General features: G+C 33.9%; 2 protein-coding genes across 2 annotated transcripts in view; both read left to right on the top strand.

The window, feature by feature from the left end:
• The first annotated feature begins 24 nt into the window (after positions 1 to 24).
• Positions 25 to 7,627, top strand: LOC141295943 (KATNB1-like protein 1). Its single transcript, XM_073827228.1, has 9 exons — positions 25 to 279; positions 1,194 to 1,231; positions 3,399 to 3,594; positions 4,851 to 4,966; positions 6,529 to 6,579; positions 6,647 to 6,724; positions 6,796 to 6,885; positions 6,957 to 7,050; positions 7,121 to 7,627. Exons 1-9 carry the CDS (start codon positions 199 to 201, stop codon positions 7,148 to 7,150), a joined length of 774 nt encoding a protein of 257 aa, XP_073683329.1. The 5' UTR covers positions 25 to 198; the 3' UTR covers positions 7,151 to 7,627.
• Positions 7,628 to 9,613: 1,986 nt separating this feature from the next.
• LOC141295944 (endoplasmic reticulum membrane protein complex subunit 7-like) overlaps positions 9,614 to 14,182 on the top strand; it is a 5,137-nt gene continuing 568 nt past the window's right edge. The window contains exons 1-5 of the mRNA XM_073827229.1: positions 9,614 to 9,964; positions 11,081 to 11,200; positions 13,755 to 13,893; positions 13,963 to 14,043; positions 14,122 to 14,182. The exon at positions 14,122 to 14,182 is cut by the window's right edge and continues 568 nt beyond it. Coding sequence (XP_073683330.1) covers positions 9,735 to 9,964; positions 11,081 to 11,200; positions 13,755 to 13,893; positions 13,963 to 14,043; positions 14,122 to 14,182 — 631 coding nt within the window. The 5' untranslated portion in view covers positions 9,614 to 9,734. The remainder of the gene's footprint in view (positions 9,965 to 11,080; positions 11,201 to 13,754; positions 13,894 to 13,962; positions 14,044 to 14,121) is intronic.

Genomic DNA, 14,182 nt, shown 5'->3' with positions numbered 1-14,182 from the left:
TATTTGTAACTGCCTGAACATTTTTTTAAGCGTTCGTCATCGGAGTTTTTTTTTTCTTGCGCTGTAATGGATGTGGATGGAAAATGATGATGATTGACAGCTGTCTGTCAGATAAATCAGTGATGTTGACTGTGTTCACCAGTGTAACTGTGACTCCTGCTGGTGTTTCAGCGCATTGCAGCCTGTGTTTGATTCCTGATGTCCTCTGAGGATGAGGATGAGGATGAGGAAGATCACAGATACACGGTTCAGATCTCAGAGGCAAAACACTTACAACAGGTGAAGAATAACTGTACTGACAATGCAATTAAACTACAACTGATGACAACTTGAAAATATACACTCACTATAGTGTTATAACAAAATATAGTAGAACAGTGATAATGCAAAATAATATTAAATTGCTTGCTGTGTTTAAATAACAAAACTGAAATAGTAAAACATACATAATGATTATCAAAAAGTCAAAAGTTTAGAATAAATGTTTTTTAATGCAGCATTTGTTTGATCAAAAATACAGTAAAAATGCTAAATATTATTTCAGTTTAAAACAGCTGTTTTCTATGTGAATATCTGTTAAACTGTAATTTATTCCTGTGATCAAAGCTGAATTTTCAGTGTCCATGATCCTTCAGAAATCATTCTAATATACTGATTTACTGCTCAAGAAACATTTCTGATTATTAATGTTGAAATCAGTCGTGCTACTCAATATTTTTGTGAAAACTGATACATTTTATTTTTCAGGATTCACAGATGAATAAAAAGTTGAAAAGAACAGCATTTAATTTGAAATAGAAATCTACTGTAACATTATTAATTTTTGCAACAATGCCTTTACTGTCACTTTTGAACCATTTAATGTGTTCTTGACAAATAAATGATTATTTATTATAATTATTTAAATGTTATATTGAAAATAATCAAAAGACTGCAGTAATGATACTGAAAATTCATCTTTGATCACAGAAATAAATTAGCTTAACAGATATTCACATAGAAAACAGCCGTTTGAAACTGTAATAACGTTTCACATTTTTACTTTTTATCAAATTAGTGCTGCATAAAAGACTTATTTCAAATAAATCACAATTATTTCAATTTTTTATATATGTTTGAAAATTTTAGTTCTGTAGTATCATACATTTAGAGAAGCAATTATTGGTTTAACATGTAATTTTTTATTTTCACAGGATGCATGTAACAAAATGAAAGACACTGGTAAAAAGAGGTGAGATTTTAAGCTGATGACTGGCTTTTTTTGACCTGCAACCTCTCCCAGGATTTTTGTGTCCACTCCTGCAAACATTCTAATATTGTATATAATTTTTGCACTATCAATACGTGACCCTGGACCACAAAACCAGTCATAAGGGTCATCTGAATATGGAGTTAGAATTGTTGCTTAATTCCAAATAAATACATTATGATCCACAAATAAATGTAAAGCGATTGAAAAAAACCAAGCATATTCACAAAATAAAAAAAATGAGATCCACAAATAAATCTTAGAGTTCCACAAACATGAATTATATTCACAAGTAAAACATTTTGAATTGCAGATAAAAAACATACTCACAAATATTTGTTTTTATTCTACAAACACAACTTTGCCTGGCATTTATATGTGAATCGCGTACTGTGCATTTGTAGATCGCTGCGCGTATTTGTGGATTGCTCTCTGTGCATTTGTAAATCGCTGCGCGTATTTGTGAATTTTGAAACATTTCAAGCGTCAAGACGCAAACTAATCCACAAATGGATGGACTCCACCCACCTTCTACTTAAGCCAATCAGATACCGGCCACGTGGGGCTGACCAATCGTTGCACGTTCTCCAAATAGACTAGATTATATAATACTATACTGAATCATTCACGTATAGTTTCATTTGTAAATGAAAACATGCTCATTTATGGTCACACACGGGCATAAATACAATCATAAAGTCATATAGCATATGTCAAGCATTTACAAATGAAACTATACGTGAATGATTCAGTATAGTATTATATAATCTAGTCTATTTATTAGACGAAACCAAATAAAATATATGTTCAATTCAACCTTTAAACTACATTCCAGTAAAACTCAGTCATATAGCATATGTCAAGCATTTACAGTATAATTTCCATATAGAACATTAAGAGATCAAAATTAAGGGGGAAACGAATATAAACAAAAATATAAAAATATATACATAATAAAAGGCTAATAATAATAGTAATAATTATAATAATGATGACGATAATAATAATACAAATTCGGAAAAAAGACGACCAGTTAATAGAAGGAATGTCATGTAGGCCTATTTTACTGTGACGATAAATGGTTCCCAAATGAAACTACGTGAATAATTCACTCTTCACTGAAACACTATATTTGTCTATTAATTAGACTAAATAAAATACAATATATATTAAACTGCATTCCAGTAAATATAGAACCTACATTCAGAACATTAAGTAAAGAGATCGAAATGAAGGGGAAAATAACGAATATGACTAATAAAATATGATACATATAATACATATAATATATAACATATGTAACATATGAGGTTCCCACAAATTAATATCTTGTGGTCACTACATAATATCATGTTCTCAGTTTACATATTTACAAACATAAGTGACCTTACGGTCACCGTAAAAACGTGATTGGTTGGAGCGAGAACGTGCAACGATTGGTCAGCCCCACGTGGCCGGTATCTGATTGGCTTAAGTAGAAGGTGGGTGGAGTCCATACATTTGAGGATCAGTGTGAGTCTTGACGCTTGAAATGTTTCAAAATTCACAAATACGCGCAGCGATCCACAAATGCACAGAAAGCAATCCACAAATACACGCAGCGATCTACAAATGCACAGTACGCGATTCACATATAAATGCCGGGCAAAGTTGTGTTTGTAAAATATTTGTGAGTATGTTTTTTTATTTGCAATTCAAATTTTTTTACTTGTGAATATAATTCATGTTTGTGGAACTCTAAGATTTATTTGTGGGTCTCATTCTATTTATTTTGTGAATATGCATTGTTTTTGTCAATCGCTTTACATTTATTTGTGGATCATAATATATTTATTTGGAATTATGCAACAATTCTAACTCCATATCTGAAAGAGGAATAAATAAGTTAAGATTTGGCCGAGATACAACTATTTGAAAAATCTAAATATTGAGAAAATCACCTTTAAAGTTGTCCAAATAAAGTTCATAGCAATGCATATTACTAATCAAAAATTAAGTTTTAATATATATTTACGGTATATACAATACATTTAACACTACCGCTAGATTTGCGTCAGGTCTCACGGAAATCCAAATCCTAATCCATTTCTCAAATCAGGTGTGAGAACAGAAGATCTTCTGATCATCTAAATGTGTGCTTGATCTTCAGTCGCTCGAATGCAGCTGGCCGGCTAAAGAGAGTCGTGTCCTGCAAGAGGAAAACACACCATCATCATCATTATCACATGAAGGGACCCGGCGCTCACAGAAGAGCCTCGACACCCGTGAAACCTGTCCGAGAGACGATGCGTGAAGACAAACCTCAGCACAGCGAGAGCCTGAGCCACTGGAGATGCTGTTCACAGGTAAACCTGCAGAGGAGCTTTACTTAAAAGCTGAAACACACATTGGATAAAAGCGATAATGAAATGATGTTTTAACACTGTATTAAGTGATGACCTGCACTTGTTGTTTTTAACCTATAATAATCAGTTTTGCTGGTATAAATTATTGTGCATATGGGTCAAAGACACAGAAATGGTCGAAATTATTTATTTCCATAGAAAGCACATTAAATGTGTCTACTTTTAAGGTTTCAAATAAATTTTTGGAGAATAAAATTGTTACATTGTCATTCAGTGTAACAATATTTGTGCTTATTCTGACTTGTACATATTAAAATTGATAAAAGATTAAGGAAGCATACTGAATTTTATTATGTTTTTAAATGAGTGAAACATTCTTACTGACAAATGGGCAAAACCTAGAATAGTGGCAATTTTTTTTTACAAATGTTTAAAAGAACAGCATTTATTTGTAATAGAAATCTACTGTAACATTATGTAATTCTGCAACAATGTCTTTACTGTCACTTTTGACCAATTGAATGTGTTCTTGTCAAATAAATGATTATTTATTATAATTATATAAATCTTATATTGATAATAATCAGAAGACTGGAGTAATGGTGCTGAAAACTCAGCTTTGCATCACAGAAATCAATTACAGTTTAACAGATATTCACATAAAAAAACATCTGTTTGAAATTGTAATAATATTTCACATTTTTACTGATTTTTTATGAAATTAGTGCTGCATAAAAGACTTTTCAATTTTTTTATGTATGTTTTAAAATTTTAGTTTTTGCCCATTTTAGACAAATGGGCAAAACATAGGATAGTGGCAATTTTTTACAAATGTAGAATTACAACTAATTAGTATTTGGGGTGAAAGTAATTCATCTTTTAATGTTATAAATTGATTTTTGTTGTAAATATGCCTGACAAGATTGTTACACTGAATTACATTTTAGTGTCTTCTGTAAATGAGGGGAAAATGTATAATATTTATTTTTTGCTCTGAATAACAAAAACAAAAATGCAAATAAATTATACAGAAAACGTTTTAAGATTTTTTTGGAAAAACATCAACAATTTAAAGCAGTGTTACACTTCTTTTTTTTTTTCATCTTCGACCCATAAATTAGTTCAGTGATGTTAAATTATTTTTTATTACTTGAATGAATCAATCCAGTGGATGACAAACTAGCATTAAAAAATGAAAATCAGAGAAACTCTATACACTTATAAAGTGCATTTGCTCACCGCTGCCGCTTCTGCAGATCTCTGAAGAGCATCATCTGCTGACAGACGTTCTTCACGGCAGAAATCTGAGGCTCAGTCTGGCTCTGACGCTCTGGAGGAGAAGCACAGGAGAGCTGCTGTCTTTCCTAGAACGGTAAAACAGCGTCAGACAGATGACAAGAGTGACTTTAGTCATTCAAACAAAAATATGTTCCAAGAACATTTAACTTTTTTTCTGAACGTGCAGATCACGCTGATCCACCTTTTCAATGCTTGATGTCTAATTTTAAAGTAATTATATTTAAACAGAAAACAACAGGAAAAAATGAATCAAAATATCAAATAATACTGCTCTTTCAACATGAAACCCTTCCATTTAAACAGAAAAAATTTAATCTGAACATGAACTGAACAAACTCAATATAAATATACAAAATATGAATATATGGTCATGTTTAATTAAATTATATCTTGATTTTAAAAACAGTGTTATTTAGTATCATTGAGATAATATTTTGAATTCGATTTTATTTTATATTTTATTTTATATTTTAGTTAAAGTTTTACTCATTTAAAAAAAATGTAAATATGTCTACATATTTTTGTTTATAAATGGTTTTAGTTTATATATTTTACTTAAATTTAAACTAAACAAAAATGAACAATGTTTATTTCAATTCAGTTCATGTTTACTTTATTTTTACTTAAGTTTTTTAATGCATGGTTTTAGTTCAAGTTTTAGCAGTTTTTTATTTTAGTTTTAATAATGTTGCGTTTTTCTGATTTTTTTCGAAGTATGTCTGTACAGTTTTTATTCATTTTTAGTTTAGTTATTTTATTTTAACTTAAACTCATCAAAAATTTGAAAAGTTACTATTTTTAATGGCTTTGGTTTTGTTTTGTTTTTGCACAGATGTTATGCAAACATTAATGGAAAGTTACATTTGATCATTTTGCAAACGTGGAATGTTACTTTTGAATGTTCTATGTATGTTCTGAAAACAAGCAGTAACATTTAGACACACAGCAGTATATTATCTCAATGATATTTAGTATCACTAAGATAATATACTGTAGTTTTAGTTAATATTTTGAATTCAATTTTATTTTAGATTTTTTTAGATTTTAGTTAAAGGTTTACTCTTTTTTATTTCAAATATACATATTTTTATATATATAATTTGTTAGGTTTAGTTTATATATTTTACTTAAACTTAAACTAAACAAAAATGATCAATGTTTATTTTAATTCAGTTCATGTTTACTTTAGTTCAAGTTTTTAATGCATGGTTTTAGTTCAAGTTTTAGCAGTTTTTTTTATTTTAGTTTTAGTAATATTGCGTTATGTCTGTAGTTTTATTAATTTTCAGTTTTAGTTTAGTTATTTTACTTAAACTTATCAGAAAATGAGAAAAGTAACTATTTTTAATGGCTTTGTTTTGTTTTTGCACAGATGTTATGCAAACATTAAAGGAATGTTACATTTGATCATTTTGCAAACGTGGAATGTTACTTTTGAATGTTCTCTGTATGTTCTGAAACAAGTAGTAACATTTAGACAATGTTAGACCAACATCCAAAGTGTTTCAGAACAAAACATTCCATGAATGATGTAGAAATGATGTTTTTGTGCTAACATTTCAAGAACATTATTTAAGACCAGATAACTAGACATTTGTTCATAACGTTAGTCAAAGTTCTCATTCCTCTCTACAGTCTGCAGGACGTCAGTGTGCTGGTCGACTGCTTACCTGCTCTGACTAGAAGGTAAATCCTGCAGATCTTGAGCTGGTTTTACTGTCTGAACACTTCATGATAGATCTGTTCCCAGCAGCCTTCAAGAGGAAACGCTGGGCTTCTGTGTGGACCTCTTTCCTCTGGTCAAGAACCTTCTTGAGAGCTGTTTTGAAGAGTAAGCGCTGTGTCTTCATCAGTCGTGTCTTTGGTGTTCATGACGATGCTGATGTGATCTCTCTGCTTCAGCTACATCATCAGCGCTTTAATCTGGATTCACGCAGCGCTGGAACGCTGGAGCTCACGGCTGATCGACAACCGTCAGTCATCAGATCACAGGTAATACACCTTCATCTTAAAACTGAAAGGATTACACAAATACAGCTGTTAAATGTTGATTTGACCTGCAGGAACATCGGCGTGTTGAAGCAGCAGCTGCAGGAGCTCTGGACGCTGAAAACACACCTTACATCCGCTTCACAAACAACCGCTGACTTCTGGAAGGTAATGAACTGCTGATATTTAACGCAATAATGAAATCAAACTGCTAATCGAAACTGCTTTTGTTTCTCAGGCTGTTGAGTCTCATTTGATTCAGTTGTGAGGAACATCATCACAGATGAACACTGATCTGAATCTTGAAACACTGATGGATATCCATCGTTTACTGGAATACTAGCAGTTTAACGTGTTTAATAGTGTGTGATTACAGTGTGTTCATGTTTAGACTGCTATAATTAAACCAATGAATGGAAATGCTACTGAATGTCATTTTTTAGCCTTATTAAGGGTTCTTACAAGGTACTTGAATTTAACTTTTTTATATGTAAGGCCTGGAAAACTCTTGAAAATAGCAATATTCCTAAAGAGGTACTTGAATTACTGAAAGACTATGTATCTATGAAATAAGTGTTTAATTTTTCCGATATAAATTTTTGAAGCAAAAAATAATAATTGCACAAATATTTTTTACTAAATAAATACTGATCAATGTAAGATTGAATTGAATGGTATGAGATGACTGGATGCTTTCAGCTGATTTCCTATTGAACTGTCAGCAACTGAACTGCAGCTCAAACTATTTCATATATAGTCAATTAAGCTACAAACTCCATCATAATGCACAATGTGAACATCTAACGTGTGTTTTGAGCTGCAGCTGGTCATATTAATGGAGTGTTGCACTAGTAAGAAGTAAACCGCTTACCTCACCTCAGTATGTTCCTAGATTTGTGTTGGATGTTATCTTTGCAATGGAAATATGGATATTATTATTTGTAAACATCATACTTGTTTCGCTTGCACTCTCAGGACTGGGTTGCATCAGGAAGGGCATCTGGCGTAAAACATGTGTCAAATTGGTGGTGCGGATTACTCCGCTGCGGCGACCCCTGATTGAAGGGAGCAAACCAAGAGAGAAAGAAGAAGATACTTGTTTCGCTTATTTCAGTTAATGTCATCAAACTAGTGAGCTAAGACAGTAGTAGTAGAGAGTGTCGTGTAAACATGACTGAAGACACAAAAAGTGGAGGAACAGACAAACCAAATGAATTAATCATTAGATTTAGATCGGAACTTTGAAGCTTGGATCGCGAATCATTTGATTTAAATTGAGACTTCAGTGCGAGTTTGTGAATCATCTGATTCAGTTATGAACTTTGAAGTGCAGATCGCAAATCAGTTGATTTAAATCGAGACTTTGGTGCGAGTTCACAAATCATTTATTTGAGTTCACAAATTATTTGATTCAGATCGAAACAGGTGTGAGTTCGGGAATCATTTGATTAAGATCGGAACTGCGGATTGCGAATCATTTGATTCAGATCAGAACTTTATAGTGCAGATTGCGAATCATTGGATTCAAAACGAGACTTCGGTGCGAGTTCGCAAATCATTTATTCAGATCAGAACTTTAAAGCACGAATCACGAATAATTTGATTCAAATCGAGACAAGTTCATGAATCATTTGATTCAGTTTGGAACTTAGAAGCGTGGACCACAAATCATTTGATTCAAATTAAAACGTAGGTGCGAGTTCGCAAATCATTTGATTCAGATCAGAACTTTGACGCTTGGATTGCGAATCATTTGATTCAAATTAAAATGTAGGTGTGAGTTTGTGAATCATTTGATTCAGATCAGAACTTTGACGCTTGGATTGCGAATCATTTGATTCAAATTAAAATGTAGGTGTGAGTTTGTGAATCATTTGATTCAGATCCGAACTTTAAAGCACGAATCACGAATAATTTGATTCAAATCGAGACTTCGGTGCAAGTTCGTGAATCATTTGATTCAGTTTGGAACTTAGAAGTGTGGACCACGAATCATTTGATTCAAATTAAAATGTAGGTGTGAGTTCGCGAATCATTTGATTCAGATCCGAACTTAAAAGCGCGAATAATTTGATTCAAATCGAGACTTCGGTGCAAGTTCGTGAATCATTTGATTCAGTTTGGAACTTAGAAGCGTGGACCACGAATCATTTGATTCAAATTAAAATGTAGGTGTGAGTTCGCGAATCATTTGATTCAGATCGGAACTTAAAAGCGCGAATCATTTGATTCAAATCGAGACTTCGTTGCGAGTTTGTGAATCATTTGATTCATATTGGAACTTTATAGTGCAGATAATCATTTGATTCAAAACAAGACTTTGAGTCAGTTATGAAAACAAAACAAAAAAGAAAGCATTCACATATAAATCCCCTAAGAACATTAACTGTGATATATATGAGTAAATATTTTTTTTTTATTCTTTATCAACTCAATGCCACAAGAACCAGAGGTATTACATTTTCATGTCAAATTAACACTAGCTGCCAGAGAGAGAAAAAAGAAACAAAAAGAGAAAAAAGAAACAAAATTACATACATTTCAATGCTTTCAGAGCATAACATGTTTTCAGTGCTTTTTTTTTTTTGTTTGTTCCAAGAGATTTAAATAAAATTTAAAGTCATTAATAAAATGGGATAAAATTTGGTCTACATACGTTTTCTTATGTATATGGAATATATAAATAGTTGTTGACTTCAGTCTGACGCGCCCGGTGACGTCATCACGCAGCGTCTGTCAAACTTTGACAGCAAACAGTTGTGTAAACCTGTCATGTGTTGGTTTATTTTTATCTCAAAGTGAGAGCAGCTTTAAAGAGCCACTGTTTAGACAGTGAAAAGTCAAAGAATCCGATGAAGTTGCACGTGCGATCCTGTTTGCTGCTTCTGTTCGGGCTGCGCGCGTGTTTCTCTCAGGACATCAGTCTAGAGGAAGACGATGAAGATGTGATGTTTAAGACGCCTGAAGGAGATGTGAGGGTTCAGGTGTCGGGTCGAGCGCTGGTTCCGGGTGTCAGAGCTCAGGACTGGATCTCATCTGCTCGGGTTCTGCTGGATGGAGACAAACACGTGGGGTTTCTCAGGTGCGCGTGCACGCCGAAACAAACGCACGTGAGCGAGAGCAGATGTAATACGTGCATGCAAAAGCAATGAATATGAATATGATTCAATACCATCCCAGCGAACAACCAGTAATTAGGGTCAATTTGTTGAAATTGAGAATTATACATCATCTGAAAGCTGAATAAATAAGCTTTCCATTGATGTATGGTTTGTTAGGATAGGACAATATGTGTCCTGTTTGAAAATCTGGAATCTGAGGGTGCAAAAAAAATCAAAATATTGAGAAAATCACCTTTAAAATTGTCCAAATGAAGTTCTTAGCAATGCATATTACTAATCAAAAATTAAGTTTTGATATATTTCATGGAACATGATCTTTACTTAATATCCTAATGATTTTTGGCATAATAGAAAATTTGATAATTTTGACCCATACAATGTATTTTTGGCTATTGCTACAAAGTTCTACTTAACACTGGTTTTGTGTTCCAGGGTCACAAATCCAATGTTCTAATGTTCTGTTGGTTAGGTAGGAACGTTTTAGTAAAGTAAATATGAAGTAGGAAGTAAATAATAACATTCCCAGCATGTTCTTAAAACGTTCTTATTTGGTCGCCAAAATGTTTTAGAAATTGTTTTCAGTACATTCAAAGAACATTCTTAACTGGTCCCAAAAAAGTTCTTAGTACGTTCACAGAACTTTGTAGCAATAGCCAAAAATACATTGTATGGGTCAAAATGTATGCATTTTTCTTTTACGCCAAAAATCATTAGGATATTAAGATCATGTTCCATGAAGATATTTTGTAAATTTCCTACCATAAATATATCAGAACTTAATTTTTTATCTATTTTGAACTTCATTTGGACAACTTTAAAGGTGATTTTCTTAATATTTTGATGTTTTTGCACCCTCAGATTCCAGATTTTCAAATAGGACAAATATTGTCCTATCCTAACAAACCATACATCAATGGAAGGCTTATTTACTCAGCTTTCAGATTATGTATAAATCTTAATTTCGAAAAATGGATGTGGTTACCCAATAGGAAGCGTTCTGTGTTTGCTATGATGGTTCTATCATCTGACAGCATCCTTGTACTGTAGTACCAGATCAGTCCTGCTTCTTTCTGCAGAGATGATGGAAGTTTCACAGTCAGTGATGTTCCGTCCGGATCGTATGTCCTAGAAGTCTCCTCTCCCACCTACAGATTCCAGCCTGTGCGGGTTGACATCACCACTACAGGGAAAATGAGGTGTGTGGATGTGAACTTTGACTTTTACAGTCAGTTTGACCCAGTTACTGCTGTAAAACACACTCACACTGGATGATGCAGTGAAAATAACTGGTCCTCTGAAACTTATAGAGGAGCATTAAAGGATTACTCCACTTCCAGAATAAAAAAATCCTGATAAAATACTCACCCACATGTCATCCAAAATATAGCCTTTCTTACTTCAGTCGCAAAGAAATTGTTTTTTGAGGAAAACATTCCAGGATTTTTCTTCTTCTAGTGGACTTTAATGGTGCTCAACAGATTGAAGGTTATAAAAGCAGCTTCAAAGAACTCTAAACGATGCCAGATGAGGAATAACCCAACAAACACAGAACGTTGCCACAACGTAGCCAACCTTTTAGCAACGTTGTAACAACATGGCTAAAAGGTTGTTGGTTCTACATTGTGTTGTTCGGGTTGTTACTACGTTGTCACAATGTTGCCATTCATTCACGGTTCAGGGCCATCTCTGAAGGTTGTGCTTAGGCTGTGACCACTGTTTCGCTGCTTTTCTTTTGTTTAATAAACGTTCTCAGATGCCTTTGCTTTTTTATTTGTTATTTAATATACTTAAACTAAATGACTTAATATATTTACATAATTAATATACTCTAAATTACATTTTTTCCCCCAAATGTATACCTTTTGGTAACGTACTTAGAAATCCTTTGTATGTATGTAATGTTTGGTAAGAAATAAAGTTTGATTACATGAATTCGTATTGAATTTTTACTCTTCAAAGTTTACACAAGCAGATGTTAAGTTAAACACTATTAATGTTTAATGAACCATTTTTAATATTAAACAGTATTTAAAAGTATTACATACTTATCCCGGGTCTGATATGACACACAGAAAAGGCTATATTTACAATCTGGAATAAAAAATACATTTAGTAAAAACGTCGCCTCACGGTTGATGAATGTTGCGCAACAACGTTGCTTCAGCCCTTTCGTGTCTTACATTTCTACATTGTTACAATGTTGCGAGCATGTAAACGGCAACGTTGCCTTTGTAAAAATGTAATGTTGCACAGATGTTGCCACAATGTAAATGTGTTTGCTGGGAAGGGTCTTATCTAGCGAAATGATCTGTCATTTTCTTATATAAATTAATATTTATATACTCTTTAACCTTAAATGCTGGTCTTGTCTAGCTCTGTGATGCACACTCTGTGCACTCCGGTTCAAGGCAGTTAGGGTATGTTGAAAAACTCTCATTTAATTTTCTGCTCCAACTTCAAAATCGTCCTACATTGCTGTTTTATCTTTCTTTCTTTGTTCTTTGCATGTTCACTTTGTAAACACTGGGTCGGTACTTCTGCAGCGATGTAGACGATTTTAAAGTTGAGTCAACATACCCTAACTGTCTTGAACCAGAGTTCAAACAGAGCTAGACAAGATGAGCATGTTAAAGTGTAATTTTTAAAATAAAATAACAAATTGTTTCACTAGATAAGACCTTTATTCCTCAGCTGGGATCGTTTAGAGTCCTTTGAAGCCTCATTTAAACTATATTTTTAACCTTCAATCTGTTGAGCACCACTGGACTCCACTTTTTGGAGAAAAATCCTGGAATGTTCTCCTCAAAAACGTAATTACTTTGCGACATAAAAAGACAGACACGAACATCTTGGATGACATGTGGATGAGTAAATTATTATAAAATGTTTATTTCGGAAGTGGAGTAATCCTTTAAAGGGATCATCGGCTGCAAAACTAACTTTTCCAAGTTGTTTGAACATTAATGTGTGTTGGCAGTTTGTGAACACAACCACCCTACAATGATAAAAATACACCCAGTGGTGTTTTTTAATCTTTAAAAGTTATATTGCCTTTTTAAAACCAGTTAATTCTCAGCTTGTCGCTGTAACGAAACATATTTGATTGACTTGAGCGTCTTACCTTAGCCCCGCCCTCACCGAGCTCAAACAGTCTGAATACGATCCTCATTGTGTGACTCAGGTGCAGAGGAAGAGTCTAATTGAGCGATTGAGGTGTTCTGTTGTCTGATGTAATAATGAACACAGCAGTCGTCATTTACTCACCACAGCTGAGCCGCTGAAGACGCAGAGGTTTAACATTACTTTCGATTTTAAATGCAAAGCGCCGATCCCGATCTACATATGCGTCTATGTTCGTGTGAATCATTCCCGATGCAGCTTCACCCACAGCAGAACTGAAAATTAGAGTTTTTATGCATCTTAGCAAATGGCCTTTCTTAATAATGTGCTTGTTGGGAAGTTTCGCTGATAAACACAGCTAAATGAGGCTAAAGTAAACATAATCCCAGAGAGGGGCGGGGCGAGCAGAGCTCATTTGCATTTAAAGGGGCCATATCTTAAAATGAGCTGATATTTTGCAGAGCTGATTTTGACAAGGTGAAAGGGTGGTTTTTTACACTACTATTGAGAATTTTTAACCAAAGCATATTAGAGACTTTTCATTAAGACCCTGAAGAATCATATGAACTTGTGGAAAATGGCATCTGATGACCCCTTTAAATCTGCTGTCGTGATTCATTGTTCATTCAGGGCTCGTGTGGTCAACTACATCAAGACCTCAGAGGTGATCCGCCTGCCGTACCCGCTTCAGATGCGATGCGTCGGACTGCATTCATACTTCATCCCACGAGAAACCTGGGGCTGGTCCGATTTCCTCATGAACCCGATGGTGCGTCACTATAAAACATTTCTCTCATCCTCTTTTACTCTTCCTTACTTTTACTCTTCACTCTCTCAGGTTCTCATGATGGTTCTTCCTCTTCTGATAATCCTTCTTCTTCCTAAAATCTTCAACCCCAGTGATCCAGAGATGAGACGGGTATGAACTCCTTCACACTGCATGAACACTTCACTCTGATTGATCCTGCGGCTGATTGATTGAATAAATGATTGACAGGAGATGGAGCAGTCCATGAACATGCTGAACTCCAACCAGGAGCTTCCAGACGTCTCAGAGC

Source organism: Garra rufa, chromosome 21, assembly GCF_049309525.1.
Source record: "Garra rufa chromosome 21, GarRuf1.0, whole genome shotgun sequence".
Lineage (NCBI taxonomy): Eukaryota > Metazoa > Chordata > Actinopteri > Cypriniformes > Cyprinidae > Garra > Garra rufa.
Note: the sequence above shows the minus strand (reverse complement) of the source record. Positions and strands in the feature narration are given on the sequence as shown.

Bases quoted from the DNA above. Each gene is read 5' to 3' on its own strand.
- LOC141295943 (XM_073827228.1), top strand. From the start codon at position 199: ATGTCCTCTGAGGATGAGGATGAGGATGAGGAAGATCACAGATACACG. The intron at 4,967-6,528 runs GTAAAACAGCGT...TCCTCTCTACAG, and splicing joins CTGCTGTCTTTCCTAGAACG to TCTGCAGGACGTCAGTGTGC. The intron at 6,886-6,956 runs GTAATACACCTT...TTTGACCTGCAG, and splicing joins CGTCAGTCATCAGATCACAG to GAACATCGGCGTGTTGAAGC.